The sequence below is a fragment of the Pleurodeles waltl genome, chromosome 12 (genome assembly GCF_031143425.1).
Source record: "Pleurodeles waltl isolate 20211129_DDA chromosome 12, aPleWal1.hap1.20221129, whole genome shotgun sequence".
Classification (NCBI taxonomy): Eukaryota; Metazoa; Chordata; class Amphibia; order Caudata; family Salamandridae; genus Pleurodeles; species Pleurodeles waltl.
In genome coordinates this window covers 545,395,916-545,413,011 of record NC_090451.1, presented here as the reverse complement: position 1 = coordinate 545,413,011, position 17,096 = coordinate 545,395,916, and the positions used below count along the sequence as shown (strand labels likewise).

The window sequence follows — 17,096 nt, the reverse complement described above, 5'->3', positions numbered from 1 at the left end:
ACCATCACGCAAGGGGAGCGACCCCGTAAGCAAGGGTCGCTCCCCAGGGGGGTGGGGGGCAAATTTATTTTAGGCCACTTCTGCCCCCCCGGGGGCAGATGGGCTTATTGTTATTAGGCCGATCTGCCCCTGGGGGAGGGGGGGGGGCAGAAACCTCTAGGCTTTTTTTTTTTTTTTTTTTTAGAGATGGGGAGCGACCCATTAGGCAAGGGTCGCTCCCCTGGGGGGCAAATTGTATTTAGACCATTTCTGCCTCCCTCTGGAGCAGATCGGACGATTTTAGATCAATCTGCCCCCAAGGGGGGCAGAAACCACTAGGCACCGGGGATCTTTTTTATTTTTTTTTGTGTGCCAATGTCACACAAGGGGAACAACCCCGTAGGCAAGGGTCGCTCCCCGGGGGGGTGGAGGGGTGGGGGGCAAATTTATTTTAGGCCATTTCTGCCCCCTCTTGGGGCAGATCGGCCTAATGTTGTCAGGCCGATCTGCCCCAAAGGGGGGCAGAAACCACTAGGCACGGGATCTTTTTTTTTTTTTTTTGCGCCAATGTCACGCAAGGGGAGCGACCCCGTAGGAAAGGGCTGCTCCCCTGGGGGGTGGTGGAGGGGGAGGCAGGGGCGCAAATTTATTTTAGACCATTTCTGCCCCCCCCCGGGGCAGATCGGCCTATTGTTATTAGGCCGATCTGCCCCCCCTCCCCCAGGGGGGGGCCGAAACCTCTAGGCACCAGGGCTAATTTTGTTTTGTGTTTTTTTTGTTTGTTTGTTAGTTTTTTTAAAGATGGGGAGCGACCCATTAAGCAAGGGTCGTTCTCCTGGGGGGCAAATTGTATTTAGACCATTTCTGCCCCCCCTGGGGCCGGTTGAGCTAGAGGCCAAAATCCACAGGTAGGCACTTTGCAAAAAACACCTCTGTTTTCTGTGAAAAAATGTGATGTGTCCATGTTGTGTTTTGGGCCATTTCCTTTCGTGGGCGCTAGGCCTACCCACACAAGTGAGGTACCATTTTTATCGGGAGACTTGGGGGAACGCTGGGTGGAAGGAAATTTGTGGCTACTCTCACATTCCAGAACTTTCTGTCACCGAAATGAGAGGAAAAAGTGTTTTTCTTTTTTGGTCAAATTGTGAAGTTTGCAAAGGATTCTGGGTAACAGAACCTGGTCAGAGCCCTACAAGTCACCCCATCTTGGATTCCCCTAGTGTCTAGTTTTCAAAAATGCGCTGGTTTGCTAGGTTTCCCCAGGTGCCGGCTGAACTAGAGGCCAAAATCCACAGGTAGGCACTTTGCAAAAAACACCTCTGTTTTTCTGTGAAAAAATGTGGTGTCCACGTTGTGTTTTGAGTCATTTCCTTTCGTGGGCGCTAGGCCTACCCACACAAGTGAGGTACCATTTTTATCAGGAGACTTGGCGGAACACAGAATAGCAAAGCAAGTGTTATTGCCCCTTGTCTTTCTCTACATTTTTTCCTTCCAAATGTAAGGCAGTGTGTAAAAAAGACATCTATTTGAGAAATGCCCTGTAATTCACATGCTAGTATGGGCACCCCGGAATTCAGAGATGTGCAAATAACCACTGCTTCTCAACACCTTATCTTGTGGCCATCTTGGAAATACAAAGGTTTTCTTGATACCTATTTTTCACTTTTTATATTTCAGCAAATGAATTGGTATATAATAAAAAACCCATTGCAAGGTGCAGCTCATTTATTGGCTCTAGGTACCTAGAGTTCTTGATGAACCTACAAGCCCTATATATCCCCCCAACCAGAAGAGTCCAGCTGATGTAACGGTATATTGCTTTAAAAAATCTGACATTCCAGAAAAATGGCTGTTTCTTCACCTCAATTTCAATATTTTTTTTATTTCAGCTGTTATTTTCTGTAGGAAACACTTGTAGGATCTACACAAATGACCCCTTGCTGAATTCAGAATTTTGTCTACATTTCAGAAATGTTTAGCTTTCTGGGATCCTGGTTTCTCACCCATTTTGGCCACTAACTGGGAGGAGGATGAACGCACAAAAAATAGTAAAAATGGGGTATGTCCCAGTAAAATGTCAAAATTGTATTGAAAAATTGGGTTTTCCAATTCAAGTCTGCCTGTTCCTGAAAGCTGGGAAGATGGTGATCTTGCCACCGCAAACCCTTTGTTGGTGCCATTTTCAGGGAAAAAACCACGAGCTGCCTTCTGCAGCCCTTTTTCCCCATTTGTTTGAAAAAAAAAAAAAATGTCACTGTATTTTGGCTAATGTTTTGGTCTCCTTCAGGGGAACCCCCAAAGTCTGGGTACCTCTAGAATTCCTAGGATGTTGGAAAAAAAGGACGCAAATTTGGCGTGGGTAGCTTATGTGAACAAAAAGTTATGAGGGCCTAAGAGCGAACTGCCCCAAATAACCAAAAAAAGGCTCGGCACAGGAGGGGGGGAAAGGCCTGGCAGCGAAGGGGTTATAGAATGTCTTTCTGCACAGCAACCCTAGTTTCCCTACCCCAGATCATTTGGGTGCTGTTGAGGGCGAGTAGATTGACTGCAGATAATGTTTAGTGTTTTTTTTGTAGTGCCTCTTGTCACAGTGAGTTCTCTTCATTGTTTTGTCTGCCAGATGAGATGTACCCACTCTTACAAATCAGAATGTTAAAATTAGTTTTGTAGGTTGTTGGGGCCCGGACAGGAATGAGCTTTAGTTATTATCTGACACTTTTCAGAACAGCAAGATCTTTAGAGATCGCTTCAGGAGGTCTTGTTCAATGGCTAGGCCATTTGCATTGGGAGGTCTGTATTTTAGCTGTATCTATCTTACAGACATTGCAAGTTCTGGGCTTGTTGTTATGTTTGATTTTGTAATGAGTAATGCTTGAGTAGTTTCCAGGACTGATTACATATCTTTGTCTTGCTAGACTCACCCAATGAAGACCCGAGGAATCCCAGCAGCTCCTACAATGGGGACCTAAATGGTTTGCTGTCTCTAGATCCACTAGGAGCCGGAGATAGTTCCTCTCTCTCTAATGTGAACCTGCTAAATGTCCCTATGAAAAACGTCCAGGATAAGCAAGTCATGTAAGTATGAAACTTGTGTTGTTTGAGTGCAACCTTCAAGTAACCAGCTTGCCGCCATCCTTTCCAGTGATACTCGGTATAACATGCACTCTTTGTACCCATGGGAATCACCATGAGCTCCTGCATCTGCAAGTCTCTTTGACCCTTTAGTCGTTTGGGGGATCTTACTTAGCTTTCAAAAAACACTCACTCTAGCTGCAAACCTCACATGAATCAAGACTTACATGTCACACTTTCATCCCTTTGACAAAACCTTTGAATAACATCCTACACTTTCTAAAATCAACCCTGTGTGATAACCGCTTTGAGTGACTTGCGAGTAGTTTCAGATATGTTAAGTACACTTAATCAATTCAAGCAGTATTAATAGATATATCAAACCACAGATCAATCCCTTGGAGGCAAGAAAACATCACAGCAGCTTGGAGGATATTTATCTATCTCTAAACATCTACTCGTCGATCTTGTAATCTTGTGGCTCTCTTGAGAAACATTACCCTCCAGTAGAAGATGTCAGGGCAGGGAAAATGTCATCAAAAAGGAAATAACAAGATAATACAGCTCTATTCCCAGGTCTCCCATAAACTCTTCTAGCGGAGAATCTTGCATCTATCGCAGACAGTGTGGCTGACGCCATTGCGCTGAACACTTGAAATCACCCTCCGCTCCCCCAGCAGCCAACATTTATCTCTAATTCACTCCATGTTATTCTTCATATGTTCTCGTAAGGTCTTTGATTTGTCCTTCTGCGGGGAAATAGAATTGTCGTGTCCAAGTGGCAGATCTTCCATTTTGCAGGGTAGTGAATGTTGCCATGATCCTCAAGTTGATTGGCTCTTTTTTGTCGTCTCCAAGAGGGTCTTCCTGCTTTGGACATATCACAAGGCTTTGTTCTGAGGACAAAATAATCCATACTGTCTAGCCTCACTTCTTAATGCTGCATGGTTGAGTTGAGAAAGCAATTTTCTCTGTTTCTGGGTCTATATCTCACTATGCCCCATTTCATTCCTACCTTTGAGCTCTGTCTGCATAGGCTGTTCTTCCATTAACACAGACTGGTCAATCTGACCCTGTTTCCCCTCCATTTGCAGAGATCCTTCTGCAACATCATCTGGAGCCCTATCAAAACTTAAGAAGGTACCTCGGAAGATGCATTTTGTAACATGGCCCTCTGTGCATTGCCTAATGCACCCGTTATCAATAAACTCCTCATAGTGCTCTGCCCACCCCTTGCATTATCCAGTGCCTCCATTGTCAGAAACGTCCTCACACTGTACTCAAGAATGCACTACCAAGAGACTGAGTACAGCAAAAGAGTCTCTCTCCCTCTCAAGTGATCCCATAATGAGGCAATCCGAATATAAGAGCCCAACTACCAATAGGATGCCCTCTGCAACACCCCTGCCATCATGTCCCTGAGGGCTCAGGCTAACCTAGGGTGAAAGCATATTCCCTTTCATTTGTGAGACTACTGCTAATCACCGCCGCTTGCTTCAGAGCCCATCCACTGTGTTACTTCCAAAGAATTTGGTCAGTGTTTTCTGGACAAGTGCATGTCATGTCAGTTGAGCCCATTAGCAGCCCATGTCCTATTGATGTGGCTGAGTTCTTCTCAGACCCATGCCTCATTCCTCTTTTCCAGGGGCAATTCAATTCAGCTCCTGCCATATTATTCTCCTTCCCTCCCAATGGAATAATCCGTGAAAGGGCCGGAACTAACCTGCTTCGGAAGCACATTGGTGTTTACATTAGTTTCCAAACTTACCAGTCTTGAGTTCACTCTCACTTCAGTATGGCGACCACTGCCTCTCATGTTGCAGATTCGATTGTATCAATCAACGATAATGGTGAGCCATGTCTATTTGGTGCTGCTTGACCTGGCCTTGTCCCTTGATGCTGTTGAACAAATTTTACTTGAGACTCACTTTTTGCGTGAGAATCACCAACCCCATCCTAATTTGGTTCACCTCTGACCTCTTCATCAAAAAACAATTGAAAAAGATGGAATCACTCGGATCTCTACCAGTTTCGGGGGCCTGTATCTGTTCCCATTATGTTTTCTTTTCTGTGAAGCCAATTTGAATATTGTTCAGCAAAACAAGACATTGTTTTCTACCAGTATGCTGATGACTGACATCTGGATGTTAAACTGCGTTTGGCTAACAACATCTTTAAACTTAGATCCTGCCCTGGCTTCATTTATACGTGACTATATCCACATTTTATTTGAAATTCAGTTCTCCATACGCTCAGTTAGACCGCATAAGCTATTACTGTGTCACCTCTCATCTGGGAGAGGCTCAACTGTATGAATTTAGATGGCTTTGTCTGGTATCCCTCACTCAGTTATTGGGCTTTGTCAAGAATAAATTGTAAACCGAACGATCCCAGATCACATTACTGTGGAAAATCATGTTGTCCATCCTGTCAACATCCAGTCCATAGTACAGAGCCTTGTCTTAACAGTGGCATGTTGCTCAATGGTCTCCCAGAGTCCTCTTCTATTTATGTCTAAGCTGCAATTCACACAACATCTCGACTGATTACCATCAAAGAAAGTTTGATCACATCGACCCTACGTTGAAAGAACTTAATTGCCCCTCTCCTTTCAGAATCCAAAATCTGTTAAAGGCCTTTCTACCTAAATATGCTAGACTTTGTTAGTTCTAAACATAGGTTGTATGCTGGCATCTGCATTGCTAGGAGCACATACCTAGCTGGTTTGAAATCCAAAGATTCCCAAATAATTAATCAGATATCAAACTTTCTCTACCTCTGGATTTAGATTCTGGAACAGTTTACCTTTGCACCTCCTACTTGTTTTTTGTAGGTGTTTTTCAAGAAACTCTACTCCCTAACTCATCCCATTGTAATGCTGCAGTTCGATGGCATCTGTCGCTGTAGATACGCATGTTCTGCAATAGCTCGCCATCTGGTGTTGGGCCGGAGTGTTACAAGTTGTTTTTCTTCGAAGAAGTCTTTCGAGTCACGGGACCGAGTGACTCCTCCTTTTGTCTCCATTGCGCATGGGCGTCGACTCCATCTTCGATTGTTTTTTTTCCGCCATCGGGTTCGGACGTGTTCCTGTCGCTCCGAGTTTCGGAACGGAAAATTAGCTAATTTCAGAAGATTTTCGTCGGTATTGTTGCGTTCGGGATCGGCGTACTTAGATTCCACACCGCATCAAAGATCGAAGAGCTCCGGTGCCCTTCGGGGTAGTTTTTCGATCCTCCGTCGGGGCCTGGTCGGCCCGACCGCGTGCTGAAGAACGCCGATGGAACGGACCCCGTTCCGTTTCTGCCCCAAATGCCACAATAAATACCCCTACACAGACCAACACTTGGTCTGCAACCTGTGCCTGTCACCTGAGCACAGCGAAGACACCTGCGAGGCCTGTCGTGCGTTCCGGTCCCGAAAAACACTCAGAGACCGTCGAGCCAGAAGACTTCAGATGGCGTCCGCACCGACAGCCCAACGGGAGTTCGAGGAACAGGAAGAGGAAGGTACCTTCTCGATCCAAGACTCAGACTCCGAAGGATTCGACGATACACAAACCGTGAGTAAGACGTCGAAATCCACTCAGAGGAACATTTACAAGGCCCAGGGGACGCCACTGCCACCAGGCCATGGCTCGACCCATAAATTCGGTGACCGACCGTCGGCACCGAAAAAGGCCCAAACAGTGCCGAGATCGTCCGACTCCGGTCGAGACACCGGCACGCAGCCTTCTCGGGACCGAGAAAGTGCTGGAGACAAGCCTCGACACCGAGATGCCGGTGTGGACACGGCTCGACGCCGAGACAGCGGCACCGAAACAGATCGACGCCGAGAGGTTTCGGCCCCGAAAAGGAAAAAAGTCACCTCGGAGCCGAAAAAACACGCAGACAAAGTTTCGATGCCGAAACAAACTGCAAGCGACCCAGCTTCAGGCTCTTATACAGAAGAGCACTCGCTAACCTCCCAAATGCAGAAGCATAGGTTTGAGGAAGAGCTCCAAGCAACTGATGTGGACCATACGCAAAAGCGTATCTTCATTCAGCAGGGGACAGGAAAAATAAGCACCCTTCCCCCCATTAAGAGAAAGAGAAGGTTGGAGTTCCAGACGGAACAAACACCACAACCAAAAGTGGTGAAAAGAGTTACACCACCACCCTCTCCTCCGCCCGTGATTAACGTTTCACCAGCACAAACTCCATCACACTCCCCAGCTCACACCACCATGAGCCAGGGTGACCAAGATCAGGACGCATGGGACCTATACGACGCCCCAGTGTCAGATAACAGTCCGGAGGCATACCCTACAAAGCCATCTCCACCAGAAGACAGCACCGCGTACTCTCAAGTGGTGGCTAGAGCAGCACAATTTCACAACGTAAGCCTCCACTCAGAACAGGTCGAGGATGATTTCTTATTCAACACACTCTCCTCCACCCACAGCTCATACCAAAGCCTGCCTATGCTCCCTGGTATGCTCCGGCACGCAAAAGACATCTTTAGGGAGCCGGTCAAAAGTAGGGCAATCACACCAAGGGTGGAAAAAAAGTATAAGCCGCCTCCTACGGACCCGGTTTTCATCACTACACAGCTGCCACCAGACTCTGTCGTTGTAGGAGCAGCTAGGAAAAGGGCCAACTCTCACACATCTGGAGATGCACCACCCCCAGATAAAGAAAGCCGCAAGTTCGATGCAGCTGGTAAAAGAGTCGCAGCACAAGCTGCAAACCAGTGGCGCATCGCGAACTCCCAGGCACTACTTGCGCGCTATGACAGAGCCCACTGGGACGAGATGCAACATCTCATTGAACATCTGCCCAAGGACTTACAAAATAGGGCAAAACAAGTGGTTGAGGAGGGACAGACCATCTCCAACAACCAGATACGCTCCTCCATGGACGCTGCAGATACAGCTGCACGGACAATTAATACATCTGTAACTATCAGAAGGCATGCATGGCTCCGAACGTCTGGATTTAAACCAGAGATTCAACAAGCAGTTCTCAATATGCCTTTTAATGAAAAAGAACTGTTCGGTCCAGAAGTGGACACAGCGATTGAGAAACTCAAAAAAGATACGGACACTGCCAAAGCCATGGGCGCACTCTACTCCCCGCAGAGCAGAGGGAATTACAGCACATTCCGTAAAACGCCCTTTCGAGGGGGGTTTCGGGGTCAAAGCACACAAGCCAGCACCTCACAAGCCACACCGTCCAGTTACCAGGGACAGTATAGAGGAGGTTTTCGGGGACAATATAGAGGAGGGCAATTCCCTAGAAATAGAGGAAAATTTCAAAGCCCCAAAACCCCTACTACTAAACAGTGACTCACAGGTCACTCACCCCCTCCACACAACACCAGTGGGGGGAAGAATAGGTCATTACTACAAAGCATGGGAGAAAATCACTACAGACACTTGGGTTCTAGCAATTATCCACCATGGTTATTGCATAGAATTTCTACAATTCCCTCCAAACATACCACCAAAAGCACAAAATTTAACAACACACCATTCCAATCTCCTGGAGATAGAAGTGCAGGCACTATTGCAAAAGAATGCAATCGAATTAGTGCCAAACTCACAAATAAACACAGGAGTTTACTCACTGTACTTTCTGATACCAAAGAAGGACAAAACACTGAGACCAATCCTAGACCTCAGAGTAGTGAACACTTTCATCAAATCAGACCACTTCCACATGGTCACACTACAAGAAGTATTGCCATTGCTAAAACTACACGACTACATGGCAACTTTAGACCTCAAGGATGCTTATTTCCATATACCAATACACCCATCGCACAGGAAATACCTAAGGTTTGTATTCAAAGGAATACATTACCAATTCAAGGTACTGCCTTTCGGATTAACAACCGCACCAAGAGTCTTTACCAAATGTCTAGCGGTAGTCGCTGCACACATAAGAAGGCAGCAAATACATGTGTTCCCATATTTGGACGACTGGCTAATCAAGGCCCATTCGTTCATACAGCGCTCAAATCACACAAATCAGATCATACAAACCCTCTTCAAACTCGGGTTCACCGTCAACTTTACAAAATCCAACATTCGGCCGCGCAAGGTACAACAATACCTAGGAGCCATAATAGACACATCAAAGGGAGTAGCCACTCCAAGTCCACAAAGAATTCTAAATTTCAACACCATCATACAACGCATGTATCCAACACAAAAAATACAGGCAAAGATGGTATTACAACTCCTAGGCATGATGTCTTCATGCATAGCCATTGTCCCAAACGCAAGACTGCACATGAGGCCCTTACAACAATGCCTAGCATCACAGTGGTCTCAAGCACAGGGTCACCTTCTAGATCTGGTGTTAATAGACCGCCAAACTTACCTCTCGCTTCTGTGGTGGAACAACATAAATTTAAACAAGGGGCGGCCTTTCCAAGACCCAGTGCCACAATACGTAATAACAACAGATGCTTCCATGACAGGGTGGGGAGCACACCTCGATCAACACAGCATTCAAGGACAATGGAACGTACATCAAACAAAACTGCATATCAATCACCTAGAACTTCTAGCAGTTTTTCAAGCACTAAAAGCTTTCCAACCAATAATAGTTCACAAATACATTCTCGTCAAAACAAACAACATGACAACAATGTATTATCTAAACAAGCAGGGGGGGACGCACTCCACGCAGTTAAGCCTGCTAGCACAAAAAATTTGGCATTGGGCAATTCACAACCAAATTCGCCTAATGGCACAGTTTATACCAGGGATCCAAAATCAACTCGCAGACAATCTCTCTCGAGATCATCAACAGGTCCACGAATGGGAAATTCACCCCCAAATTCTGAACACTTATTTCAAACTCTGGGGAACACCTCAGATAGACTTGTTTGCGACAAGGGAAAACGCAAAATGCCAAAACTTCGCATCCAGATACCCACACAAACAATCCCAAGGCAATGCCCTATGGATGAACTGGTCAGGGATATTTGCTTACGCTTTTCCTCCTCTCCCTCTCCTTCCTTACCTGGTAAACAAACTCAGTCAAAGCAAACTCAAACTCATATTGATAGCACCAACTTGGGCAAGGCAACCCTGGTACACAACGCTGCTAGACCTATCAGTGGTACCCTGCATCAAATTGCCCAACAGGCCAGATCTGTTGACACAGCACAACCAAAAGATCAGACACCCAGATCCAGCATCGCTGAATCTAGCAATCTGGCTCCTGAAATCCTAGAATTCGGGCACTTACAACTTACCCAAGAATATATGGAAGTCATAAAACAAGCCAGAAGGCCATCCACCAGGCACTGTTATGCAAGTAAATGGAAGAGGTTTGTTTGCTACTGCCATATTAATCAAATACAACCATTACACACAACTCCAGAACATGTAGTGGGTTACTTGCTTCACTTACAAAAATCTAACCTAGCTTTCTCTTCCATTAAAATACACCTTGCAGCAATATCTGCATACCTGCAGACTACCTATTCAACTTCCCTATATAAGATACCAGTCATTAAAGCATTCATGGAGGGCTTTAGGAGAATTATACCACCAAGAACACTACCTGTTCCTTCATGGAACCTAAATGTTGTCCTAACTAGACTTATGGGTCCACCATTTGAACCCATGCACTCCTGCGACATACAGTTCCTAACCTGGAAGGTGGCATTTCTCATCGCCATTACTTCCCTAAGAAGAGTAAGCAAGATTCAGGCGTTTACAATACAGGAACCTTTTATACAACTACACAAAAATAAAGTCGTCCTAAGGACCAATCCTAAATTTTTGCCAAAGGTTATTTCACCGTTCCATCTAAATCAAACAGTGGAACTTCCAGTGTTCTTTCCACAGCCAGATACCGTAGCTGAAAGGGCACTACATACATTAGATGTCAAAAGAGCATTGATGTATTACATTGACAGAACAAAAAACATCAGAAAGACTAAACAACTCTTTATTGCATTTCAAAAACCTCATGCAGGAAACCCAATTTCAAAACAAGGTATAGCCAGATGGATAGTTAAATGCATCCAAATCTGCTACCTTAAAGCTAAACGACAGCTGCCCATTACACCAAGGGCACACTCAACCAGAAAGAAAGGTGCTACCATGGCCTTTCTAGGAAACATCCCAATGCAAGAAATATGTAAGGCAGCCACATGGTCTACGCCTCACACATTCACCAAGCACTACTGTGTAGACGTGTTATCCGCACAACAAGCCACAGTAGGTCAAGCTGTATTAAGAACATTATTTCAGACTACTTCCACTCCTACAGGCTGATCCACCGCTTTTGGGGAAATAACTGCTTACTAGTCTATGCAGAACATGCGTATCTACAGCGTCAGATGCCATCGAACTGAAAATGTCACTTACCCAGTGTACATCTGTTCGTGGCATCAGTCGCAGTAGATTCGCATGTGCCCACCCGCCTCCCCGGGAGCCTGTAGCAGTTTGGAAGTTACCTTCAATTATTTATATATGTGTCATCTCAACCTTAAATAGGTGCATACTTAGTCACTCCATTGCATGGGCACTATTACTACAATTCAACTCCTACCTCACCCTCTGCGGGGAAAAACAATCGAAGATGGAGTCGATGCCCATGCGCAATGGAGACAAAAGGAGGAGTCACTCGGTCCCGTGACTCGAAAGACTTCTTCGAAGAAAAACAACTTGTAACACTCCGGCCCAACACCAGATGGCGAGCTATTGCAGAACATGCGAATCTACTGCGACTGATGCCATGAACAGATGTACACTGGGTAAGTGACATTTTCATTTCTGATCTTTTTAGTATTTTAAGTACCTGCACATCTCTGCATCCTCAAGTATTGGCTAAAGTATCATATTGCTATGTATAGCAGTTTGTTGCCTTTGGGGCTTGGTTCAAACTCTTTATATGAGGTGTCTCCAACCAGTTGATCCCAAGCTACCAGTAGCTCCCAAACACCTTCAGAGTAGCTTGTTTTGAGTTCATTTTTAAATTAGCAAAGAACAGCGTCAAGGGTTTTTTTTTTTTTTTTTTTTAAAGTTAAGGAAAGGCTGAATTACTTTTCCATTATTACCATTAGGGTGCAGATAGGGGAGCCTGATAATGAGCAGTGCTCAGTCAGATTTATGGGCCAGGCTGGGGCACAGGGGTGAAGAAGCACTGAAGTATTTAACTCTTAAATAAAAGTCCTTTTCGACTCAGTATTGGGGTCTGAGAACAAAATAATGTTTCTGTATGCTTTTCAATGGGAGAAAATTAAAGTGAAAAGTTCTTAATGATTAACTCTTCATTATAATTTTCTCTCATTTCAAAGTGTCACATTTACAGGCAGCATGCCTTTTGCTCCCGGTGACCAGTAGACACTATGCCATGTTTATAATTGAAAAATAGTAATTTTATTTTAAGTGGGAGAAATTTAAAGTGAAGAAAACTTTTTCTATGAAGCATTGTCTTAATGTCTTTCTCCTATTCTAATTAAGCCAATTATGTCTTAATGTTTTATGAAGCATGCTTTTTCACTTCAAATTCCTCCAATTTAAACAAATGTTTTTTTTTTCTGTTCTAAATATGGCACCATGCCTGCAGGCCACTGGAAGCAAGATGCCTGGTGTTTGTAAATATGACACTTGGAAATGGGAGAACATTTAAATGAGTTTTATGGAATCTGTATAAACAAGGTTAATTCTTAGGTTTAGTTTTCTTAACGCAGTGCCATATTTGTAAGTGAAAATACAGCCATTATTTTAATTGGGAAAAATTCAAAGTGCAGAAAATTGTTCCACACTCTGAACATTTTTGCAGAACATTTTTCTGAACTTTAAATTTCTCCCATTTGAAAAAAAACATGGTTATATGTTAGTGTTATACATGTAACCGTGCCATCTATGGCGAAAGGTGTGTCCTGTGCCACACGTGTATATAAAAGTCTTCCATTCACCTGTACACATACATCTAATTTATTTGCACACATTATCATACATCCGCAAGGACTGTGCTCTCACTGACGCACATGGCAGCCCTGTGATAGTGCCCCTAGTCAAAGTGTTTTGTTCAAAACATAGTACCTGTCTCTGGACATTAGGCTTAAAGTCAATTAAGCTGGGCGTGTGGTAACAGTCCGCAAATTACTTAGCCTTCAGTAGCTCACAATGATTTTCACTGATCAGAAGTAGTTTTCACTACACAAATGTTTGGAGACCCCTGCTGTGATCAATCACAGTAAAATAAAACAACACAATAAAATAGACCTCAAACCCTACTATTTTTCCTGCTAGAGGTTTTGTGGTTTATTCTCAGTCCTTCATTGGGCAAGTTGCTGAAGCCAAGGAAAAGGCTTGCGAGGAAGGAGCTTGCGACGCTGCTGACAAATGTTTTTTCTGGGCTTGATATGATGTATGTGCTTTCTTGGAGAGATGTCCTGGTTCTGTGTCGTTTTCAATATGCACATGGATGAGAAATAGATTTTTTTCCCTCTGATATCCCCTTCAGGGAAGAGGCTATATATATATATATATATATATATAAATGTGTGTGTGTGTGTGTGTGTGTATATATATATATATATATATATATATATATATATATATATATATATATATATGCTTCCCTGATATATATATTTTTTTAAAGATCTTCTGTTTTTTTTTTTTATCTCTCAACACCCTTGAGGAATGCTTCACCTTTCTGGGTAAGGTCTGGGTTATAGACTCCCAGAAGCACTGCTAGAGTGCTTGCATGGTCTTCGGAGTGGGTTTGCCTTATTGAATTCTCCAGAAATGTATTTCTGCTCTTTGAGTAGCATTCACCTTCTAAAAGGATGTGTGTGTGATGTTTTCAATTGATTTCCGTTTGCAGAGACATTCTAGCTGCAAGATCGTTTTAGTGAGGTAGCTTAGAGTCAAAAACTACCAGAATCGTGCAAAATGCAAAACTAATATGGCACTAGGCACAATGTTCGGTAGTCATTGGTACATTGATTTTTGATGCAGACCCCAAAAATCTGCCCCCCCTCCCCCCACCCATTTAGGCGTGTGATGTCATAATACAAAATGTCCGCCGCAAGGGCCAGTACATTTTAATAAATGTAATATTAGTCTTCTAGCACATAATTGTAATGGCTTTTTAGCCAAGGATTTCAAAAATGTTGCAATTTAATTGACTCATAGTACACTATAAGTATGTAGATATTTGTTAAATTTACAGTGTTCCACATAACTTGCTCTCCTCCCTTAACTTATGAACTGCTAAAGATAGAAATTTCAAACAAAAATCATGGTTCGCCAAAAAATGTCTAGTTTATTTTGTTGCTATTTTAGGGGTAATTGGGCCCCATATACGGGTGTACCAGAGGTCTATAACAAAATGTTAAATGACAACATGCATATATTTGCTATGATATTTTGTTATAATATAAAAAAGGGATTTTGTAACATTTAAACATTAAAACATTTTTTATTGAAAAAGAATTTAGATACAAATATTGTTATTGATGTTTATTGGTATTTTAGTCGTTTTTTTAAGGTTACAATTTGGTCCATCATCTAAAACATGTCCTCCTGATAGCATTGTCCATCACAAGCACAAAGATTAGTACATGGAAGAGACAGTTGATTACATTTACATGCATGGGTACACAATGATTTAAATCCACACTTAACAAGTTCCTTGCAGTATTTCGAAGCATCAAGTAAAAGTGACCACAGATGTTTATATCTAGAATCTTCCCTTTGCCATCCCTACTGAGCTGGATCAGGATACATATTCCACCACTGAGACCACACATAACCCGCTTGGAAAATAGCTCCCTTGCTGTGCTGTTAAAAAGTAGCCTCACTTGGTGGCACATTTTGTAGACTGTGATTAAGTTTGGCCACCATCGTTCTTCAACACTTGTTAACAGAATCTGTTTTAATGTTCTTATTGTATAATCTAATTACAAATTGCTGAAGCTGACTGGAACTGTTATTTGAAATGTCTGGTGGGCAATGAGAGAGCTCAATATATGTTTCTGTGATAGCCTGAAAATAGCCACGTTTCCCAACCTGTTTTTTTGCCTCGACCTGCAAATGCAGATAGTGTCACAACCTGTAAATGGATGGAAAAATAAAATACCATCACAAAAACTTTTTACAAGTTTATTAGCATACCCAGGCTTAGGCAGTAGCCTTAGATGTTTCCCAATAGCAAAATGAATCCACAAATTTGAAAGATTTTAGCTGCTAAATGCATAAAGAGAAATAACTGCTACATCAGAATCAACAGTACGTATACTTATAGACTTCTGGTCACTTTCACTTGCATGTTTTGGATGTATTAGTATTCTAGTGTCGGCTTCTTTTTGATAACATGGTGTGTTAAGATACATTCAGATTTTCAGGAATATTCACCACTTTATCATCCTTTTGTAAGTACGGCAATTTTATCTTCTGGTATATCAAGACTCAAAAAGTTAGAAGCCAAAAGTTGGAATAAATCAATCAGGCAGGCATTATACTTTAATCGGCTTAAATTAGCTATAAAAGGTACATTATATCCAATCAATCATCAAGCCATAAAACCATTGGAGCTTTAAATATAAAAGCATGAATCTATTATCCATAAAAACGTTGCAATTTAAGAACACTTAAAATTAAATCCAAAACTGCCACAATCACTTCTTCAATCAATCAAACATTTCTAAAGCGCAGCTAATCACTCGTAGGGTCTCAAGCTGCTTCTTCACTGCCCAAACCTTGCTGATGCTCAAAAGCTGCTAAATGTGACCTAAAACTAGCGTCCTGCAAGTATGGGTGCAAAAAAGCACCTTCTCTCATTCAAATAAAATGTACAAAATAAGGTGAGATGCAATCTTGATTAATATGCGGGGGCTTCACAATGATATATTGGAAGAGAAGAAAACCACGTCCCTCTGTTGGAGAAGGTCACTGGAAAGTGCAATGTGCCAAGCTGAAATCTGGTCAAGAGAGATTTGTTTGTCTCATTTTCTACAAACTGTAAATAAAGTGCCATTTGCCCTGGCAGCTCCTTTGCTCCCCTCCCCCAAACTTCGAGACCCGATTGCAAACGTTCCTAGAGCAAGGAATGTAAGCAGAGTTTCTTCACTTTGCTTATAGAGATACTCACCAGGCTGTCTGAATTAAAAAGGAACACTGGGTACCCTGCCCTCACAAAAGTCTTCTGGTCCTATTCCAGCCAGGGAATCTTCCAAGCACCGTCCAACTTGAAACAATCTTTCAACATAAGTCTGCTCAAGTGTGCCTCCGAAGCCTTAACAGCGGGACTGCTCTCTGTTGCTTGAATAATACCTGCTACATTAATTGAGCTACTCAGATCAATAACGGATGAGTCACATATTACACTTGCCACGTTATAAGTGAAAGGCTCAAATTGTGGCCTGGGACCAAAAGTGGCTGAGAAACGAACCACCCAATCCTCCTTTGAGACCAAACACTCAACTTTGGGTGTTAGATCCCCTATACATGTTTGAGAGTCACACCTTGCCAGAACGCCCACGAGTCTTTACTTTCGCTGGCATTTCTCAGCTCCTCCCAGGCCTCATTTCTCATCTCAGCTTTCCTTTTTACAATAGCTGTCCTATTTGTTCGCTAGCCCTCCACTATGCTAAACGTATCTCGGGGGCTTTTCTTGAGTGCCATTTTTAGTGCTTTGTGAGCTTTAGAATAGGCCTCATCAAACCACTTGGGATTGGTACTTTCGCCGCTAGGTGTCCTGGTTGGTTGTATGATGAAACCACGCATGCCGGAACAACGCATGCCTTAACGCGGTTGGAAGCACGACTGTGTTGTTTCCAGCCATGCCTATACACCGCATGCCTTTACAACAAATTTTGTTGTAAAAGCATGCCTAGCAAAGGCATGTGTGGGAATGCATGCTCAAATCAATCAATCAATCAGTCATTGTTTGTAAAGCAGAGCTCCTCACCCGCTGGTGTCTCAAGGTGCAGGGGCAGGGGGAAGTGTAGCGTGTACCGTTGAGGTGGATTAAAAAAAGCCATGTCTTCAGTTCCTTTGTGGAGCTGGGGAGGGAGGTGGTTTGTCT

At 43.3% G+C, this 17,096-nt stretch overlaps 1 protein-coding gene across 1 annotated transcript in view; it reads left to right on the top strand.

Moving 5' to 3' along the window:
* The window catches only part of EDC4 (enhancer of mRNA decapping 4), a 703,483-nt gene that overhangs the window by 16,662 nt on the left and 669,725 nt on the right, over positions 1 to 17,096 (top strand). Inside the window, exon 2 of the mRNA XM_069217586.1 lies at positions 2,895 to 3,054. Within this exon, the coding sequence (XP_069073687.1) occupies positions 2,895 to 3,054 (160 nt within the window). The remainder of the gene's footprint in view (positions 1 to 2,894; positions 3,055 to 17,096) is intronic.